This window comes from Macrobrachium rosenbergii, chromosome 23, assembly GCF_040412425.1.
Source record: "Macrobrachium rosenbergii isolate ZJJX-2024 chromosome 23, ASM4041242v1, whole genome shotgun sequence".
NCBI lineage: Eukaryota > Metazoa > Arthropoda > Malacostraca > Decapoda > Palaemonidae > Macrobrachium > Macrobrachium rosenbergii.
Window position 1 is genome coordinate 61,735,502 of NC_089763.1, and position 22,756 is coordinate 61,758,257.

At 41.4% G+C, this 22,756-nt stretch overlaps 2 protein-coding genes across 3 annotated transcripts in view; both read left to right on the forward strand.

The window, feature by feature from the left end:
- Positions 1 to 22,756, forward strand: part of GlyRS (glycine--tRNA ligase) — a 615,776-nt gene that overhangs the window by 337,568 nt on the left and 255,452 nt on the right. The window lies entirely within an intron of this gene.
- LOC136851647 (tigger transposable element-derived protein 1-like) lies at positions 9,904 to 11,324 on the forward strand. The gene is made up of 3 exons (XM_067126051.1): positions 9,904 to 10,882; positions 11,039 to 11,113; positions 11,263 to 11,324. Exon 1 carries the CDS (start codon positions 10,039 to 10,041, stop codon positions 10,879 to 10,881), a length of 843 nt encoding a protein of 280 aa, XP_066982152.1. The 5' UTR covers positions 9,904 to 10,038; the 3' UTR covers position 10,882; positions 11,039 to 11,113; positions 11,263 to 11,324.

Genomic DNA, 22,756 nt, shown 5'->3' on the forward strand with positions numbered 1-22,756 from the left:
TCATCCTGCTGTCACCCGGCCACTCCCACTCATCTGTGAGTGCCCACGAGATTTCCGTTCTTAATGCTCCGGCGCTCCCATCCGATTGACTGTCACTGTTAGCATTTGTCGTGCGCTGCTGGCACCAGTGCCCGGAAGAATCGCCGGTGCCACCTGCGTTACGAGTTTCTTTTGTCGTTCTTCCTTGCGCTTTGCAGCGGCGTGTTATTACTCTATGACGTTCCTGGAAGAGCATCCGCCACCCCTATTACTTTTGCCTGGAATATGCTCTATTTTGGGATATCAAACTCTAAAATTCGGCTCGATCCAACGAGCTTGGCGATTAAATTTCACTCTTCTTAAATAGGTGCGTTAGCGGTCTGTGATCTGTGAAAATCTTTGCTTTATGTCCCAGTAAGAAATAGCGGTGTCTCTCCAGCAACCACAGGACTGCCAAAGCCTCTCGATCCGAAAGTACTATTTTTTCTCTCTGCCCTTTTAATGCAAAACGTGATGCAAAACAAACTGGTCTCTCATTACCTTCATCGTCTATTTGAGATATTACTCCTCCGATCGCGATATCACTCGCATCTGTAGTCACAATAAATGGACTTTTCCAGACCTCGGATAAGCCAAGAGTTCAAACATGCGCTCACAAGGGCATCTTTTAATTTCTGAAAAGCATCTTGTTCCTTCTCACCCCACAAATCAGGTCGCTTCCTTAATGCATCTACTTGGTCTAAGCTATCTGGCCCAAAGTTCTTAATGAATTTCGATGTAATATCCCATGAGTCCAGAGGAAGCTGGCTACATCCTTCGCATGTTTAGGCTGTGGAAATTCTTTAATTGCTAAAACCTTATCGGCACAAGGCTTAAGGCCTTCTGAAGTTATGATGTGCCCAAGAAATTCCCGCCGGCCTGAAAAAATTGGCATTTATCTAGGTTAATTTTCATGCCACGGCCTATATGGATGAATACTAAAACCTCTAACAAGTTAGCCATGTGCTCCTCTACTGTGGCCCGATTACAATGATATCGTCCAGGTATACAAAAACCCCACGGCCTAATATGGAAGCTAAAACTGACATCATTAGATCGAAGAAAAATGGGCAGTTTGCATTCTTTAATCAAAGGGAAGGAAATTATATTCAAATAGCGATTATTAAGCTATAAAGGCGTTTTCTCTTTACTCGTCATCTAAGGGAATCTGATGGTAGCCCGACTTGAGATCAGCGTGGTGAAAAATTTACTCTCCCTTACTTTAAGCAAAAGTTCCTCGATCGAGGGCAATGGATAAGCATTATCTTTCGTAATGGCATTCAGTCGCCTATAATCAACACACAACCTGAGAGAGCCATCTTTCTTCTTAACTAAAACGATTAGGGAAGCCCAAGGAGATTCGCTTTCTTGAATAATACCCTGATTTTGCAATTGATTGATTGTTTCATCGATTACTTGTTCATGACATGCAGGAGTTCTATAAGGCTTTGTGCGAATGGGGATGATCTCCGTCTCTATTCTAAAGGGTAACTTATCAATTCTCCCGGGGGCTGTCTCAGTGGCAATCACATCTTGGTATTCCCCAATTATGTCTCCTACGTCTGCAGTAATTTAAAGGTGTTGCTTTGGCAGCTGTTTGCAGTAGCCTTCTAAGCCGTAAACAGTTTCGCGACCTTGACTCTGTGTCAGTCAGGGCCGACACTGCGTTATCGGCTGTTACAAGGGTGCATACCTCTAAATCACAAAGGGACTCACTACTTAATTCTAACCTACTACTATTTACATTGATAAAAGGTACATTCGCCTTCCGTCGGCGATGTGAGGCGACTCCTGGCAACTGAGAAGTCTGCCCACTTTATGGGGATTAATATCACGAGTGTACCTTCTTCTAACTTTTCGTGCTGGGACGACAGGAAGGGAATAGAGATGGGAGGGAGGAATAACCTCCCCCACCTCCGGGCTGGCAGGTACCACTCCTGTGTCCCCTTTAAATGCCCAGGCCACCTTGACACACCGTCTCCTCTCACCCAAGGCGGAAATTTTTGGTACTGCCCGGTTCCCACTGGCATCGACACTTCCACTCCCCCTCCGTCGATCCCATAGAAGCCACCTTGTGCTCGCCTGAAGCCAATTCCCAGAATAACGGAATTCCTTCCATGTGAGTCGTCGGTACAACATGGAATTTGTGAGTCAAGACTCGGCCACCTAGGGAAATCTGCTGGTTGACAATGCGTCGGATCCTTATCTGATGGCCACTGCGTGTTCAACAACAGACATCCCTTCGGCATGCATAATAGCGCCCGTCACTAAGCGTTCCTCGATCAGGGACCATAAGCTCCGCTGTCAACAATGCATGGTATGTCCCCGTTTCAATCCCCACTTCAAGAACAGGAACTGAATCTCAATCTCGAGAGAGGAGACGGGGTGGAGGGCGTTTGCTCTGTTCCCTCCACAGGTACACACCCCTGGGCAGAGGAGCTCTCACTGGCTGGGGAGACTCCCTGCACACACTGACCGGGGTGGCATCTACTCCCACTAGGCCTTCTCCTTGTTTTGCGGTCCCTGCAGGATCACAACTGGCCCTGGGGTGCCGGAGGGGGAGGCCAGCGAATCAACTTCCTCCTCCCTTCCCAAGAGAGAGATGCGTCCCCCTTCCTCTCGGGGAGAGGGCGCCGTTTTTGACGCCGTTTATTGGACACTCCTTTCAGACTAGATGGTCAGTGGCACCAAACGGAAACAATGCCTTTGACCATACAAAAGGGCATTGGGCGCATGTGGCCTTTTTCCCGCACTGCCAGCAGAGTTTCTCTGCGCACCCGCTCCCCCTTCCCTGGCCCCCCTTGGTCGCTTGGCACTGGGGCCAACTCCTTCCGGGTTGGTTGGGAGGGCTGGAACGCGCCTTTTGAAAGGCGGACCGGTTAAGCGGAAGCGACGATGGGTGGGGTAGGATAGCCCTCCTCTCTGCTTGCAGCCGTCTCTCCGTCTCTAACGCCAACTGGGCTGCACCAACCATGGCATTTTATCAAGAGATTCCCAGAGCTGACCAGCACCGCAGATACTGAGGGGGAGTCATCAACAACATCTGTCTGCAGAAATTTCGCTGCCCTCCTCTGTCTGCTCTCGTCCGAGGCCAAACTTTCATAGTCGGCCGACAGTCTGGCGATGTACTCGGCGATGCCCTCCCCCGCTTGTAATGCTGGAGAATAAGCGGGCCATAGCGCTGCTGGTCTCTTCTTGAAGGGTGAAAGCGTGTTATAAGGCCTTGTCTGAGCGATGGCCAATCTTTAGGTCTGTTTTTCCATGACCTCATCATCCTGGCTGCGGACCCGGTCATCTTAGCGATGGTTTGTGCAATTTTCTGGGCATCGGTCAATCGCTAGTGGCCTCTACGACACTGTTAACGAAGGCCGATCGAAATGAAGCCCTCTTTTGGCGTGAGTTATCGAAGTCGAGAATGTGCGATGCCGGGATGGGAAGTTTCATCACCAAACTGCGAGCACCCGATGGCGTATCGGAGGTTGCATTGCAATCCCGGAGGGCGGAGCGATCATTCCATTCCGCAATTTACAGTTCCCGCCCGGCAAGAACCATTATTTGCACTACTTTCGCTGTTCCGGAATTCCTGGCGGCGTACTACTGTCCGTTTCACTCGCGTTCATGGGTTCCCACCCCCTTGCGATTCCACTCAGGAATGCCCTCAAAAGGGCAAGGTCACTTGCTGCATTCCGCGCTATTTTCCCCAACCCTTCTCGGACTAACTTCTACCGCCCCACCATCTCTCTCCTCTTGTTCGTGCGCCGTTAAGCCCTGTGCAATCCCGTGCTTCTTGTATTATACACCATTGTTCCCAATTTAATATCACTCTACAGTTATTGCAGACGGGAGAGGAAATGACCCACAGTTCGCTATATTTACTATTAATTAGCGCCGTTTAAGGACCCGCACCTGACACAGGAAACGACCCCGACCTCTCGAGGGGTTTGACTTGCCGGGTCGGCTGCAGTACTGACTGTGGGACATATTTAAATAAGACACAGGGGTGTAAATTTAACAATGATCTATATTATCTAAAACTTACACAAGGGCCCAAGTATCTAAGCAAACTAAAATTTACCGTAAAACCAGAAAGAGAGGCTGAGGGGAAATTATACGGATGCAAGGAAAATCGTCTTTCCCCTAAAACTGAAAAAAGCGCTCTGCCCAAAGGGGCCTTCTTTGGGCATCTTCCTCCCCACCTTGTCTTACCTCACAAACCCCGATTTCTTCTCTACTGGACACGATTGGCTCTGGCACTTCTCCTTAGGCCTATCAGCCAATCGGTGCCAGGCTCAGTGTTTAGCTAAATCATTATCCTTGAACTTTGTGGGGTTTCTGGGGAGGAAGGTTTCCTCAGTCTGAGAGAAGATGACCGTTGACCCGTCCTGTAATGGTGTCCTATGGCTGCATTAGGATCGGGGAAGTTTCACGAGGACTGAGAAGGAAAATATATATATATATATATATATATATATATATATATATATATATATATATATATATATATATATATATATATATATATGTATTTAGTTATATATATATATAGATATAGATATATATATAGATTATATATTAGTGAAGGTTATAGAAACATACATCATCTTTTGGGAATGGTGCAGACTACAGATTTTGGCTTAAAAATATTGTCTAAAAATTCTTTTACGATTTTATTGAACATGTTGAAGGGATAGCAATTATTCTTAAAATTGGTCTCTTGTTCTGAGGGAAAGTTTGTGGCTGGCATTTTTAGAAAGAAAACGTATACCTGCCGTGGGTTAAACTTTTTTTAGTTATTGTCCCCTTGTTTTCAAGGCTAATTTTTGTAGAACTCTGATTCATCAAGCCTTTTCTCTTTGCTCCAACTGGAATAACTTTCACGTGGAAGTTAGGTTTTTAGAGATACGTATTTTAAGAATAATTGCTATCCCTTGAACATGTTCAATAAAATCGTTAAAGAATATTTATACAATATTTTTAAGGCAAAATCTATAGTCTGCACCATTCCCAAAAAGATAATGTATGTTTCTCTACCCTTCACTAATAATTCTTTCCTAATCAAACGAAAATTATTGTCACTCTTGAGCCATCTGTATCTGTATGTTGACTTCAGATTTACTTTTAGTAACCCTCTTACAATCGGAAGACTGTTTCGTGTGAAAGACACCCTTCCGGAGTTGATGTGTACCTGCATTGTTTACAAATTTAATTTTCCTAAATGTAATTTGGGACATGTGGGATGTACCAAGCTCCTCCTTAAGGTACGCATAGACTCTCATAGGGGTGTCAGCCACCGTACAGGCTTAACTTTAAACAAAAAAGAGAATAGTGCCATTAGACTTCATGCCATATCTTGCCACCATCACATACAATACAGTGATTTTCAAGTACTTGGACAAACAAAAAACAGCCATCCGCTTCCCTTTTTAGAGTCCCTCCATATTAAACAACAATCACCAACACTCAGTAGCCAAACTACCTCTGTTCCATTGTTCATTGCATAGTTTGCTTTTTTCTTTTTGTTTTGTATCCACACCATTGCACCCTCTTTCACTCAGTCTTCTAACTCGCCCAGTTGTCATTTAACTACAACATGAACAGTAAGTTCTCTGGTATTTTGTACTATATTTTAATTTTTATTATTTTGAATGTTAATTTTTTCTCTTTCTCTCTCTCAGTATCTATCTGCTCAGTGATTTTATTTGACAATTTCTGTTTAGTACGTGATTTCTTATTACTTAGTCATGGCTCTTTTGTAGTTGATTTGCAGTTTTTATGTTTTTATTTTTTACTTTTTATCATTATGTATTTTAAAGTTTTGTCAATTATAACTTTTAATACTTTTAGATTTAGTCAATCAGTATAGTTTTCGTAATGTTTCTCTTTATTTTTTATGTCATTATATAGATAAGTGACCCTGATGATGGGAAAAGTCATGTATTCCTGAAAGCTTGGCTGTGCCTCTGTTATATGCTAAGAAATAACATGTCTGCAATTTTACCATGCCTTCTGGCTATCCTATTCCTCCTTTTATACAGTTTATATATATATATATATATATATATATATATATATATATATATATATATATATATATATATATATATATATATATATATATATATATATATATATATATATATATATATATATATATATATATATATATATATATTATATATATATATATATATATATATATATATATATATACACACACACACACACACACACACACACGTACTGTATATGTGGGGAAAGCTGATGAGTTGATTAATTAATTATATGCCAATTCATGGGGCCCTGCCTCGCCAGTGACACACGTAACCTGTCAATTAAAGCTAAAGTTATCCTCAAAGACAGACAATTAATTGAATTCGGTCGCCAGCCAGGAAACGATGTATGAGATAACGGATTACATCAAACCCCTTTACTTCCCAATTAGTCCTGACAAAGGAAGAATGTGCGTTGGTAGCGAGGAAATTACATGAACAATTGGTCAGCGTCTGACAGTCAATTCCCCTGCTCCCATAAGAAAATGTAATGCAACGAGTGACTGTACTAATAGATAATCGGTTCGTACCAGTTTTGGTACTGGTAAAGGCTATTTCTCTTCCGAACAATAGGATCGAGACACAAAGCTGCCTGAAATTTATTTATTTAACTTTCCCTAATTCCTACTTACTGCACGGGAATAGCTTACGCAAATTCACTAGGCAATATTAATTATTCTTACACTAGACTTCATAAAAGAAATATGATTATACCAGGTTCTCGTAGATGGTGGCGAAGTGATGAATACAAAGGGAAAAGATGAAATACAGTGGAAGAATATTAGCAGACAGCAGATACTCATCAATCTTCAGACCTACCATTACATGGATTGCTTACACAATGCAACTTCGTCGGCTTCTTGAAAAATCGACGGTATTTCGGGTCACGCGATTCATAAGGTAGATTCTTGGGTCTAAAGGCGTTTGTTTGGCAGCCTCTGATTAAAAATTAAAGGGAGAGCAAGCGACTATATCGCTCACTGTATAATTTTCGTATGTAGCTCAGAAAACCAACAATATGTTTATATATTTCCTCAATTTTCCCACTTTTTGCACAAGATACGACAGTTTTGGTCATACCATAGGATTCATTATTAACTGTACAACTAAATGTGAGTTCCTGAAATCAATAAGAGAAAACACAAAGGAATTACTACGAGTAAAAGTGAGAGAAGCATTTAATTCTTTATACCCGTTTTTACTTATCATCTGGATTTTGCATATATATATATATATATATATATATATATATATATATATATATATATATATATATATATATATATATATATATATATATATATATATATGTATCTATATATGTATCTATCTATATATATATATATATATATATATATATATATATATATATATATATATATATATATATATATGTATGTATATGTATGTATGTATGTATATATATACATATATATACGGTATATATATGAGGCATGCACTGGAATAACCAGGTTTGGGCACACCCCCTCAATTTTTGTTTTTTCATCCCAAAGTCGGTTTCACAACATAAACTTTGGTGTGGAATGGCGTTAAAACTTGTTTGCACACTGTAAACGCGTCTTTAAGCCATTTATAAATAATTTTTTGTAATATTGATATTATTTTTTGCATGTATACTTTTATTACTTATTGTTGCAAGACTGGACTGCTGCTGCATACTTTGTACCAAAAGACAAATTTTAACTTATGTGTGACTAGTAGTGTTGAATTATCTCCTACTAGTAGGAGCTACTAGTAACAAAAAACAATACTAACAAACACTTACTGTTAGTATTAAGGAAAATTGTTGCACTTACCTGATACTCATTCATTATGACTTTGTTTTGTTGTTTTGACGACTTGGACTCGTTTTTTGCTATTAATGCCTACTAGTAGGAACAAGAAGCAAGTAGCAGTCATACACAAACACCCAAACTGAGCATGTATTAGTATACTATGTTGTTTTTTTGTACCTGTACAAATTGTTTTAATTGAATTTTTTTTTTGGAATAACAATCTTCTTGCCGATTTCTTACTACTTGCTACTAGTAGCAAGTAGTAGGAAATTCTTACCACATTAACTCTCTGGGAAGGGAAATGCATCTAAAACGTTATATCATTACATTTTTTGAGTTTGGGGCTCCTTTTATGCACAAATTCACAACAGCAAATTAATATCTGAATTTGCTACTTGTTGGTGTCACTTAAGACACTTGTAGTAGCTAATGAACATTCCAAAAATTGTATCTGGGCTACTTAAACCAATTTACTATTACCAACCAACAAATTGTCAATCGGAAAGTTACCTGTCGAGTATATAACTGGTGAAAAACCATGTTCAAAATGTTTCAAATGCTTAAAAATGCCCTAGCACATTCAGTTATTGCTACTTTCTAGCTACTAGTAGCAAAAGTTGTAAAGTGTAATTTTTTTAACTACCCTAGTGTTCAAGTACAGTAAATTTGCAACAATTATCATATAAACATTTTTTCTGAGAAACATAATTAATGTTGCTATGGCATTTCTAAGTTTTAAAACTTTGAACACGATTTTCTCGCTTATTTAAAATGTGGCCAAACCTGGTTATTCCAGTGGATGCCTCATATATATACACACATCTTTATATTTATACAGTAGAACCCCGGTCCTCGACTGTACCAGAACTCGACATAATCGGATTTCGACGTGAAATGTCGAGTAAATTTTGCGACGGAGCTCGAACAACAAACCGGAATCCGACCCGATGAAGCATATGGTGTTTGTAAACAAAAGTGTTTCGGTCAGCCACTACTAGTTGGCGTTGTTAGTGGTGTTTTTCCCACGCGTATTTAAAAGTGTATAAAGCCCACACATGATGCTGCTGCTGTTTGGAGAACTACGCGCTTGTACAGGCATTTCATAAGTTTATTTGGCTTTCTGCACCACATTTTCATCTAATCATGGGTCCCAAGACAGCCGTTGCTGACAAGCAGAGGAGAAAGACAGTAAGAACTACAATAGAACTTAAGAAGGAGATTATTGAGAAGTATGAAAGAGGCATTCGTGTGACTGATTTAGCATCACAATTTAAGTTACCTAGGTCCACCATAAACACATTTTGAAGAACAAAGAGGCTATAAAATTGCTAGTGTTGCTCAGGAGTTATGAGTTTGACAAAACAGAGGCCTCCCATAATAAATTAGATGAAATTGAGAAATTATTATCAGTTTGGATAAATGAAAAACAGATTGCTGGGGATATTGTATCAGAGGCTATGATTTGCACAAAGGCTAAAAGTTTGCATGCTGACCTTATGAAAAACAGAGCTGGATCTAGTAGTACCAAGCATGAATTTATGGCTTTATGGCCAGTAGGGGATGGTTTGACAGGTTTAAGAAAAGGGGTGGCATCCACAGTGTTGTAAGGCATAGGGAGGCAGGGAGTGCTGATAAGAAAGCTGCAGAAAAATATGTTGAAGAATTTCAACAGTTCGTGGACGAAGATGGTTATGTGTCGACTCAGATTTTCAACTGCGATGAGACAGGCCTCTTTTGGAAGAAAATGCCAAAGAGGACCTACATTACTAAAGAAGAAGAAATTACCTGGCCATAAACCAATGGAAGATAGGCTAACTTTGTTATTATGTGTGAACGCTAGTGGAGATTTGAAAATAAAGCCTCTGTTAGTTTACCACTCAGAAACCCCCAGAGTTTTTATGAAACATAAAAGTGCTTAAGAGCAAATTAAATGTCATGTGGAAATCGAATGCCAAAGCTTGGGTAACAAGGCAAATTTTTCAAGAGTGGGTTTCTGAAGTGTGTGCCCCCACTATAAAGAAATACCTTCAGTAGAAAGATTTGCCACTCAAGGCACTCCTCGTCATGGATAATGCCCCTGCCCACCCCCCAGACATGGAATATGAGTTGGCAGACAAGTTTAGCTGGCTAAGGTAAAGTTTTTGCCACCCAGAACTACCTCACTAATCCAGCCCATGGACCAGCAGATCATTGCTAACTTCAAAAAGCTCTACACAAAGGCACTGTTGCAAAGGTGTTTTGAAGTTACCAGTGAAACCAGCCTAACTCTGACTGAATTCTGGAAGGAACATTTCCACATTCTGAGTTGTGTCAGGCTGATAAACAAAGCATGGGCAGATGTTTCTAAGAGGACTCTAAGGGCAGCTTGGAGAAACTTTTGTCCTGATGGGGCTCCTCTTAGGGACTTTGAAGGCTTTGATGCCCCTAGTCAGCTTGGAAATGACCCTGAAGCTGAACCCCTTCCTCTGCCTGACCCAGATGTTGAGGAAATTGTTTCTGTGGCCAAGTCCATGGGCTTGGAGGTGAGTTCTGATGACATCAAGGAGCTGGTGGCAGAACACAACACTGAGCTAACAATGGAGGAACTCCAGGAACTTCACAAGGAGCAGCAGAAGATTTTGGCTGAGGAGGTGTCTGGAGAGGAAGAGAGCAAGGTGGAGTCAACTTCCAAAGGAATAAAGGAGATGCTTCTGCACCGGGAGAAACTCCAAGAGTTCTTCAAGAAGCATCATCATGACAAGGAACTGGTAAACAGGGCTATTGACTACGTTGATAATAATTTAGTCAGCGTATACAGAAAACAGCTGAAGAAATGGCAACAGCAGACAACGCTGTTCCAGTTTTTTTCAAAAGAAGAAACTCAGCCTGATCCCAGTGAAAAAAGGCTAAGAAGGGAAAAACTCCTAAAGAACAGCAACCAGATTTTATGGAAGGAGATTCCCCTTCCAACCGATGACGCTCTCTCCATACTCCTCTCCACATCCATCTCCACAGATCCAGATCCTCATCAGTGTTAAGGTATGGGCCCTACTGTAGTTGTTAAAAACTTTTTTAATATTTATAAATGACCTAGAGATACAGTGAATAATATATTCATGCAAGTTAAAGCAATGAAAGATGTTATAAATATTGAGTCATACTAACAGTACATTTCATTTTGTGTTTAATCCACAGGTTACTGTACAGTACTGCACTTCATTGAGTGAATGTCCCAGAGCCATTCAGTGCGAGCTATTCATGAGTGTCAAGGTATGGGCCATGCTGTATTAGTTGTTAAAAACTTTTTAATGTGTTTATAAATGACCTAGAGATGCTTGTAAGATTAAGGATTTTGTGTATTATTACAGCTCATAACAGTAAATAATATTTATACATTTCATTTTGTGTTTAATCCACAGATTACTGTACAGTATACAATTCATTGAATGAAGTTCCTGGAGAAGTTCAGTGCTTGTGTGAGGGGCAGCTGTACATTATTCAACAATGTCAAGGTATGGGTCAAGCTGTACTAGTTGTGAAAAAGTTTTTAATGTGTTTATAAATGACTTAGAAATGCTTGTACAGTAAGATAAGGAGTTTTGTGTAGATTACAGCTCATAACAGAAGTACAGTACTAATATTTCTACATTTGATTTTGTGTTTATTCCACAGATTTATACTTTGTTGAATGAAGGTCCTGGAGAGGAGCAACTGTGTAACATACAGTACATAGAGTGTACAGTAATTTCAATTTAGATATAGTAGTAGCAATGTATACATAGTGTAATTTCAATTTAGGTGTAGTGGTAGCAATGTGTACAGTATGTATGTACAGTACTGTACAGTAAGGTATTGATTAATGTCTTTATATGTTTGTGCTAGTATTAAGGATTCCTTGTGTACAGTAGACTAGTTTTACAAATTACGCTAAGTACATACGGTAATAAAATGAAAAATTAGTTAATTTCAGGTTTTCATATTTATCCCTTTAATATTGCATGGTAACAGGTACACGAAGGTGGTGGGCCTTTTAAGATTTTGTGTTGTCTATGTAGGGACTATTCCCCTATCCCTCAAAACTCCATTTTTTTTTACCCCTGTAATACTGCATACTACCGGGTACTTGGAGGTGGTAGGCCTCTTAAGATATTGTGTTGTCTATGTGGGGACTACTTCCCCTCTCCCTCAAAACTCCATATTGCAATACACTCCCTGAGCACCTGAATTAGCCCTGGTTACCTACCAGCCCAAACTACATACCCTTAGCTTTTACCCACAATTAACTGTCAGCGTTACCAACGCTTACAGGAAAACCTTGTCAAATGAGTTACCTGAAGTACCGTTGGCAGCACTGCTGCAAATTCCGGCTGAGTGAGGCCGAGATCCCCAGTTACATTTTGTTCGCCATGCTGTGTGGGTGTGTCCCACATCGGGCGAACTTTTGGTAGTTTAGCCCGGCCCCCATGTAAAGAATTTGGACATCAAGTTACGATTTGGACTGTTTTCAACACCTTTTCTCCTGGATTGATACTTTATTGACAGGATTTTGAACTTCTCTCCCGGTTTTGACTTTGGGATCGGTACTTTGGACTTGATTGGATAAGTCAAACAAGAAGACGTTGCCATCTGCTAGCGCCGATGCTTCCACTTCGTTTACATCTTCGATGACAGAGCCTTCTACTGCTCTACTGTTAGAGATGCTGACGCTCATCGGTCCTGCAAGCGTAGGATGAGAACCCTCAAACACGATCGACGTTCTGTTTGTATTTTATGTAGGAAGATGCAGTGTAGTATCAGTCAGATAGGTGGCGAGTCTAGGTCGGTAGATCAGATGGAAGAATTATTCAAAAAGTTAGAGGACAAGTTATCAGCTAGTATGTCTAGTCTATTTTTCTAGCTTTATGACTAAATTAACAGAAACTAAAGATGGGGATAGTAGTACTACCAGTGTTGTAGATACTAATTGTTCTTTTTCAGGCGCCCCCCGCCTGTTCCAGAACCAGCCCTAACGGGTGGCGGGGTTCATGGAGAACCACAAACCTTTAAAGTAGGATCTGCCAGCTGGCCCCAGCCCGGAGCAGGCAGTGTTGGCAGCCTTCTTTGGTTACCTTGGGTTTGGTACCCCATAACTTCCCCTTCGAAACTCCTTTGAGTTCCAGTCCAATTGGTACGTTCTCCACCTGTCCAACGTCAGCGTTAGGTTCTCTGGTGGTTACTTCGAGTGTGGTTTCTTCTTCCTTCCCTCCTTTGGTTTCTTCTTTCTCAACTTTCCTGCAGGTTTCTCTGTCCCTCCGTCTAAGGTGTCCATGTAGGTTCGGGGTTGATTCCGGGTCATCAAGGACTTTTCCCCCTTCTTCATTAACCAGCAGGTCTTCAGTTCTGGATTCCCATTCTCATGCGGTTTTGACACATCCGGATTTGCGTGGTTCGGTTGTTGCGGCCTCTTCGCTCTCAGGAGTGGGCGTTGTCCGCCCAGGTGTGGCCGGCCCAGGTGTTGTGTCATCGTCATTGGGCGGTGCAAGGTTTGCGCAACCTACTTTGGTGCCCCCAGGATGTTTGCGATGGATACGTCAGGTGTCTGTCTTGCGCACCCAGGCGTGGCCAGTTCCGGGTTTTCGAGTTCGACGTTTGCTAGGGGTCAGCCTGTCTCTTTTCCTGTTCCGGCTCAGTCGGACCAGTCCGACAAGGATTGTTCATTTGAAGAAGAGGATCCGGTACCGGATATTAGTTTTCCTTCAGCTAATGAGAATGAGTATAAGCGGATGGTGGACTTCAACCATACTATTTATCCTCAGTCCAAGGCTCTGGAGGAGCCTACACTACCGAATCAAGCGATGTTCGAGTCGCTATATGCGATGGAACCGGTAGTTGCTCAATCATCAAATAATCTGGTCTGGTTTGGCTGTGTCGGGCAGGCATTGGGGGAGGCAGACGTAGGTTAGTGGCTTTAACAGGGTCGAGTAAGCAGGATTCAACCTTGCTTCCTGTTCGGGAGGGGTATTTACAAGGTAGCTGGTAACCCTTCTGCGGGTGTCAGGGTTCCTCTCAGCGAATCTGTTGAGGCTCTTCTCTCTTGGGTTCCTTCATCAAACTGTCTGGTCTCAGTTTCATCTAGGGAGGTTTGTATCTTGGAGGACACCTTTCGCAGCCAGTCGGAGGCCTTGTCCCACTCTATGTGGATGTGGTCCGGGTTGATAGGGTTTTCTCAAAGAAGATGGATATACTCCCTCCGATCCTGTATTGCCTGACACCTCATCACTTCGGTTTCAATGGGGCTGGCATACCAGGTTAACATTTTGTCTGACTGTACAATGTTCTTTGGCCAGAAGAGGAGGAACTTCTTTTTAAAGCTTCCGCCTCACTATCCGGACATTCGGAGAGGGTCCTGTTGAGGGCGCCTTTTGCGCTCTGCAACAGTCTTTTAGGGAGAAGGATATCTCCTCCATGGTCAATTCGTGCAGCTGTTGTCAGCAGTAGTGTCACAGCATGCTATGATTAGTGTGGCTGCTCAGGGTTCAGGGGATGTGGCCAGTATAGCAAACTTGTTGCTTCTAACTCATGTCTCCAGTGTCGGCAATTATGTTGAAGCAGAGGTGTTCCTGTCCAACAAGGAACAGCTGGTACCCACTTGGAGAAGCTTCTTAGGGAGAATGTTTTCTCTCTCTCTTTGTTAATTCCAGGGTTTTGATGTCTCCGTATGCTTTTCTCTTCAGGTATGTCTCAGGAATCGCTGGGACTTCCACATTGAGAATGCAGTTTTAGTCTGGAGCGATTCTCGCTTGTCAGATCTTCTGCGATAGAAGAAGTGCATCTAACATCCAGAAGGTCTGTCGTCTCCCCTCCTCCCGACGTTCATCTGTACTCAGATGCCTCATATCAAGGTTGGGGAGCAACCTTGGAGGAACCCAGGCTTCAGGCACTGGAGGGATCGGGAACAAGAAGAGTCATAATCTTCAGGAACTCAGGGCTGTAAAGGAAGCCCTCAGGTGTTTTTCAGTCCTAGTGTGCAACAGAGTAGTGGGTCTGCTTTGCGACATCGTAACTGCCATGTTGTATCTGAGAACTCTTGTGGAACAAGATCAATAGAACTTTAGAGGTGTATGCTTTTGCCATTCGGTCTCATTCATCAGGTAGTCAGGAATTACGGGAGTGTCAAGACATCTATGACTCTAGCTCCCTGCTGGCCCTAACGCCCTGGGTTTCCGGAACTTTTAATGCTCCTTACGGAAGTTCTGATGTTCCTTCTCATGCGGAAGATCTTCTAGACAACCGCATTTTCACCATTATCATCCAGACTCTTGCGTTATGAACCTAGTTGCAAGTGACTGCCGAGCGAACAGCTAGACAGACCGGACTCTCTAAAGCTATGTCTAGACAGTGTTTCTTTCAGCTTGAGAAAGTCAACCTGTAAGCTTTACCAGGTCAGCTGGACATGTGGAAGTCGGTGTCGTAAGGAAGTTCATCCCATCTTTAGACCTGTCATAACCAAAATACAGTAGCTGATTTTCTCTTGTTCCTTTAGAAAGTCAAGATTCTTTGGTTTTCAGCTATTGCTGGCTGCCGCTCAGCACTTAGCTGTACATTTTTCCATCTTCCTGAAAATTTCTAGTAGTAAGAACTTCTATGATTTATTACGTTCTTTTTGTTCCTTTAAGTTTAACGTCCCATCTTGCTGACTCGGGCTCCTTCGTGAGATTTGTCAGAAGTTCTAACATTAAGACAACTGATTAGGTGTTTCTTTCTTTCGGCTTCAGCTGCAGCTAGAAAGGTGGGTGAGCTTCAGGAAGTTTTCTAGGCTGGTTTCCTAGGTAGGAATTGATATGTATTTCTCTTCTTCCGGAATTCGTGGTGAAGATAGAGCTGGAGGCTAAAACTCTGCCTCGTTCATTTAAGGCTCTTTATCTGCAAGTGTTTGGTTCTGGCGATCCAGCGGGGATGTCTTTATGTCCGGTGCGAATATTAAAGTCTATTTATCAAAGGTTGAGAAACTCTGTCCGCTTCTGTGTACACTTCTTGTCTCTCCAGGAATCCTTCCCGTCCACTGTCAAAGAATGCGATTAGTTACTTTCAGAAAGATGGTTCCTGGTTCCTGGTTCATAAACGCTCACTCCACAAACAATTCTCATGTGGTGCAAGCTTTATGACCTTGAATACAATTTAATTTTGACTTTGCATTATATTTAGCATTTAACAGTTTTTTTTTTTTTTCATTTAATTCAGCACCTTTCCCGGAAAAAAAAAAATTCCAGATGTTACTTATTATTTCGAATTTCTTCTATTGCTGGTGATTTCCCAGGCTTCTCATGGTTCGTCCTCATCGTCTTCAGCTCTGTATTTCCCCGACTGCACAGTATTCGGAGTATGTCCATCTTCCTATCTAAGGAATTGTTCAGTGTCTTATATTCTGGAGGCAGTTTACTTGGGAGTCCGTCTCAGTGTTTTCTTCCTTTACTTAACCCTTAAACGCCGAGCCTCTATTTGCAAAAGTGTCTGCCATATGCCGGCGGGGTTTGAGAGTTAGCGCCGAAGCGGAAAGAAAGTTTTTTTCAAAAAATCACAGCACACTTAGTTTTTAAGGTTAATAGTTCATTTTTGGCTCATTTTTTTCTCATTGCCTGAAGTTTAGTATGCAACCATCAGAAATGAAAAAAATATCATTATCATATATAAATATTGGAATATATGACAGCACGAAAAAAAAATTTCATATATAATTGTATACAAATTGCACTGTGAGCAGAACAGTTAAAGCTAATGAGTTATTTTTTTTCGTTATATTGTACACTAAATTGCGATGATTTTGGTATATAACAAATTGTAAAACGATCAGAGCAACACAGAGAAAATATTATCACAAAATGATGCATGAATTCGTAACGCGCGGACGTAAAAAAAAAAGTTTTTTTCAAAATTCACCATAAATCGAAATATTGTGCTAGAGACTTCCCGTTTGTTGCAAAATGAAGGTAAATGATTGAATATTACTAGAATGTAAGAGTTTTAGCTTACAATTGCATTTTTCGACCATTTCGGTTGAGTCAAAGTTGACCGAAGGTTGAAGTTTCGGCCTTTATCGTGATTTATATGAAAATATTTCAAAACTAATAAAAGCTACAACCATGAGTCATTTTTTGTTGTATTCTACATGAAATTGCACACATTTTCATGTATAAAACTTTATGTAACGCCTAATATAAAACGGTGTAAAAATTATGACAAAGTGACCAAAGAATTTCTGAGATTTTCAGCAGTCAGTGCGCACGGATGTAAGGAAAAAATTTTTTCAAAAATTCACCATAAATCGAAATATTGTGCTAGAGACTTCTCATTTGTTGCAAAATGAAGGTAACTCATTGAATATTACTAGAATGTAAGAGTTTTAGCTTACAATTGCATTTTTTTACCATTTCGGTTGAGTCAAAGTTGACCTAAGGTTGAAATTTTGGCACTTATCGTGATTTATATGAAAATATGTCAAAATTGATAAAAGCAACAACCATGAGTCATTTTTTGTTGTATTCTACATGAAATTGCGCACATTTTCATATATAAAACTATGCAACTGCTAATAGAAAACAGAACAAAAATTACGACAAAGTGACTAAAGAATTTCTGAGATTTTCAGCAGTTAGCTGATGCTTTCTTTCGGAATAAGAAAGAAATTCGCACATGCGCAGCTGGGTCACGCTTGTAAACAAAACAACAGCGTGATCCGTGAACTCCCAGCATCCCTCAAGGCGCGATTTAAAATTTTTCGCAAACGAGGCCTATAAGTATTTTTCCGCGAATATTTAAAAATTTTTTGTAATAGACGTATTTTATGTCCACTTGGCACCCGACAGACAACTTTTGTCGACGTAAAATACGTCCAGTTGGCGTTAAAGGGTTAAGAGATGTTCAATTCACCACAGCGTGTATAGCGGCGAAGTCTCCTATCTAGGGTGCGTTCATTTAGCTAAGGTGGTATTCTCTTAGTGCGAAGGCTCAGAAGGTTATTCACTAAGTCCACGTGTAATGGCGATGTCTTATTATCTAGGGTGCGGTCATTTAGCTAAGGTGGTATTCACGTAGTGCGGTAGTTCTTAGGTTAACCAGATAGAGGAATTCCTTTTAGGCTTTAGAATCTTAAGCAACAGTGATAGTATAATCACATGAACTTAGGTTTATTACGTTTTAAGTATATATCCTAGCCTTTGATAGTTTCCCTATGAGAGTCCAAGAGGTTGCTCTCGTAGGCTAGCCTAGGCTCTTTCGTTGGCACTGAGATACTTCTTCGCTCGTCGGCCTTTGCCGCAACCTGCAGGGCGGAGGGTCAATGGCTCGGCACACTACCTCATTCCCTCCATACATGGTAGGCTCCGAATAGCCACTAGGGAGGTTCATCGTTCTCCTCCTTACATGAGAGTTATTCTCTTAGTCCATGTGTAGTGGCTAACTCTATTATCGAGGGTGCATTCATTTAGCTGAGGGGGTACTCTCTTAGTGCGGAGGTTGTTAGAGGCAGCCACTTGGAAGTCGATGTCACTTTTCACGACTTTCTACCTCAGAGACATTCAGTTTTCTTCGGAGAAGAGTTACTTGCTAGGTCCCTTTGTGGCGACCAACTCGATCTTATAATTACACAATAATGTCAAGGGTGGGGGAACTTTAGGTAATGAATGTAGTCTAAGGAACTTTGAATTCTCTGTTGGTCGGGATCCATAATGAGAGTATTAAACTTTGTGTTAGTACTGTGAAGGTAGGCAGATCCAGTGGACAGGTTTGGTTTCTTCAACCTCTTCTGCGCAGACATCGGCGACAAAGGACGGCGAAGAACTCGAAGATCCTGCACACTAAACTTCTCCTCCATACATGAGAGGCTACAATAGCCACATGGGAGGTTCATCGTACCCCTCCATACATGAGAGTGCTTTGATTAGCCACATGGGAGGTTCATTGTACCCCTCCATACATGAGAATGCTTTGATTAGCCATATGGGAGGTTCGTCGTTCCCCGCTACTCATGCGAGGCTGATTAGCGACATGGTAGGTGGGTTTTTTGCTACTCTATCCGTGAGGAGGTTTGAATACCACATGAGAGGTAGCTCGACTCAGACAGTACCTAGACATGAGACTGACGTCGGGGGTACTCTCTCTACAGGCATCCTCACCTGCCGAGTGGGATAACCAGGTGAGGATACATTCATTTATACAGAGTAGGTGAATAATGAGTTACCTGCTTTCCCTGTTGGCGGGTCGGGCTGAATTAGATTGATCCCACCTCCTTAAAATTTTGTTAATTGGGCTAATTCAGGTGTTCAGGGAGTGTATTTGCAATATGAAGTTTTCATAATAAAACTAATATTGTGATACTTAGCTGAACACCTGAATGATTCCCACCCTCCTCCCTACTTCAATTTGAATAGTGAATAACGCAATTGGAGATCTCGGCCTCACTCGGCCGGGACTTGCAGCAGCGTTGCCAACGATATTTCAGTTAACTCATTTAACAAGATTTTCTTGTAAGTGTTGGTAACGCCGACAGTTAACCCTTTAACTAACAAGCCCTATTTTCAAAAAACGTCTCCCGTATGCGGCCTCCGAGAGGTAGTGCGCCAAAAAGCGGAAAAAAAGTTTTTTCAAATATCATAGCGCTTAGTTTTCAAGATTAAGAGTTCATTTTGGCTCCTTTTTCTCATTGCCTGAAGTTTAGTGTGCAATCATCAGAAATGAAAAAAATATCATTATCATATATAAATATTGGAATATATGACAGCGAAAAAAAAAAAAAACTCGTATATAATTGTATACAAATCGCTCTGTGTCCAAAAAACGGTTAAAGCTAATGAGTTAATTTTTTTAGTTGTATTGTACACTAAATTGCGATGATTTTGGTATATAACAGATTGTAAAACGATTAAAGCAACACAGAGAAAATATTATCACAAAATGATGCATGAATTAACGCCGCTGGACGTAAAAAAAGGATTTTGACAAAGGAAAATCTATTTCTGGGGAGAGACCTGTGTCACCCGGTGAAATAACCTTTCAGCACTTATTTCTAGGTAAAGCTATTGCTAAATATACCAGAGAAAAGCTAAAAGCTAAGCCGGAGTTACTACCCCGGTGCGAACTCCATGATATGGAGTCGTGTATGAGAAAGGGTGAGATTGTCACAATCACAGGCCTCCGCCCTGTAAACATTCCCAATGTCAAAAGTCCCACCGAGTGAGGTGCCGTTACAAACCCCCGCACCACTCGCGGACTGTAAACAAACCGGCGTCACCCACATTCCACATTAGCACCCCACACTGGAATGGTATTTTACCAGGGGGGGAAAGAAGGAATCATGGGGGGGTCACCTTGTGACACAGGTCTCTCCCCAGAAATAGATTTTTCCTTTGTCAAAATCCTTTTTCTGGGTTTTCCGACCTGTGTCACCCGGTGAAATAATAACAGAGAAATCAAAATACCATCCTGAAACAAAGGGAGACTTGTAGAGGAAAGTAATAAAACTAAATTTCCACAAGAGTTTTTAATTATCCCAGTAGCAAGATGTGGTATTAAGATATAATAATGATATAATAAATATACTTAGTTTTAATACAATATTAAGGGTACATGAATACAAAATCATATTAGATTAAAGAGTACATAAAAGTGCAAATTTAGGTACTAATCATATACTTAAAACTAAGGTGGGGAAACTATGTCCCACAAGATAATACATGTAACATTTAAATTAAACAAATAGACAGGACAAAACTATGACATGGTCAGGAGAAAGGCTGTGAAGCTGCCTCACCTGCAGATGACCTAAGGGGAATAAATGAGGCAGGTAGGAGGGAGGAGAGTGACTGAGTACTAAGAAGAATTAAATTGTGGGGAACGATGTTCCCTGCCGCCACTGTAGTGAATTTCAGAGCTTCTAGTGATTTCAGGTAATTTAAAAACTGGGGAGACTTCCACCCGTGTATTTTGAAAGATGAAATTCATGAAAATAGTTAGTGGAGGTGGCCACTGCTCTAATGTCATGTACTTTTGGGACTGAATCTGGGTTTGCATGTTTAATGAAATACAGGATCTGTTGCCTAATGGCTTTCAAAGAGATGGTTCCTCCCCCTTCCCTTACAAACAGAGGCCTGGAAGTTATGTGTGAGGTCCTGTCTAAATAGGCTTTCAGGGTAAAGACTGGGCATAAAGACAGGTCCTGTGGGAGGGGGATGACCTTCCAGGGAGACCACCTATCTCAAGGATCTTCATTTTTAGCTAGGAACTTAGGGTTAGGAGCTAGCAACACTTCACCTGATGGAAGGAAATCAACATGATTGGGTTCTCTAGACAGGGCAGACAGTTCAGAAATTCTAGCACCTGAAGCTAAACTAATAAAAAATAAGGTCTTCCTAAATAAGTTAGTGAAAGAGCAATTATGATTATCTATTTCTGAGGCTAACTTAAGAACATCATTTAAGAACCAGGAAACCGAATGTGGGCGGGTTACTGGTCTCAAACGAGCACAGGCTTTAGGGATAGACGAAAAATAAGAGTCTGTTAAGTTAATCTTAAACCCGTGTAAAAATATCTTTTTCAAAGCTGATTTTGTTGTAGTAATGGTACTTGAGGCCAGACCTTTCTCAAATAATGACTTAAAAAATGAAATAGCTAAATTAGTGGTCATTACAGTAGCTTCAGATTCTTTTAAGAAGAGTGCTAATTTCTTAACTGCTGAGTCATATTGTCTAAGAGTGGATTCCCTTTTATCTGATTCTAGGAACAAAGTGTTAATAAGATCAATATTAGCATCCCTTTGAGCTACAAACTTCATGAAATCCACAAAGCCAGGGCATTCTGAATTCTTGAGGAAGCTGACATAGTCTGAGTTTGTACTATTTGCGTCAGTTTCGGGTTGGGAATTTGCAAACACCGAAGCTTCAGCTCTAGAAGAAGTGGGAACCAGTTGCTCTTCGGCCAGTTGGGAGCTACTAGGGCTATCTGATCCTTGAATGTCCTGAGCTTGTGAAGGACTTTCAGTAACAGGTTTACTGGAGGGAAGAGGTAGATCCTTTTCCACTTGTTCCAATCTATGGACATTGCATCTGTGGAGTGAGCTAGAGGGTCCAGGTTGGGAGCAACATAACAAGGTAGTTTGTGGTTGCATTCTGTTGCAAAGAGATCTACTTCGAGACCCGGAACTTGATTGCAAATCCATTTGAATGAAGTTTTGTCCAGGGACCATTCCGACTCCAGCGGAGTTGTCCTGGATAGGGAGTCTGCAATGACATTCCGGACCCCTGCAAGGTGGGTAGCAGACAGATGCCACTGGTGTTTGTTTGCTAGAGAGAATATTGCTATCATAACCTGGTTGATCCGACTCAACTTGGAACCTCCCCTGTTTAAACAGTGTACTACTACTGCGCTGTCCAGGACCAATCTTACATGAATCCGATTGTTCGGACGCAGTTTCTTCAGGGTTAGAAAGACTGCCATGGCTTCCAGAACATTGATATGAAACTGGCGGAACATGGTAGACCAAGTCCCCTGTACCTTCTTGTGTTGGGAGTATCCTCCCACCCGCTTAGGGAAGCGCCGGTGTGAATCACTAGAGATGGCGGAGGAAACTGAAGGGGCACTGATTTCGATAAGCTCTTGACGGTCGCCCAAGGCGAGTCTCTTCTTCAAAATCGGTGGAATCAGAGGGACTTTGTCTCTGAACCTGACATTGGCTCGACTCCGCCATACCCTGTTTATGTCTTACAGTTTGGATTTCAAAAGAAGATCCGTTACTGAAGCAAACTGAAGAGAACCTAAGACTCTTTCTTGGGTACGACGGGAAGCTTTCTTGTTCTTGAGAAACTGTCTGGTTGCTTTCGCTATTTCTCTCCGTTTGGCCGGCGGAAGAGATAGTCTGTGTGCACACAGGTCCCATTGGATTCC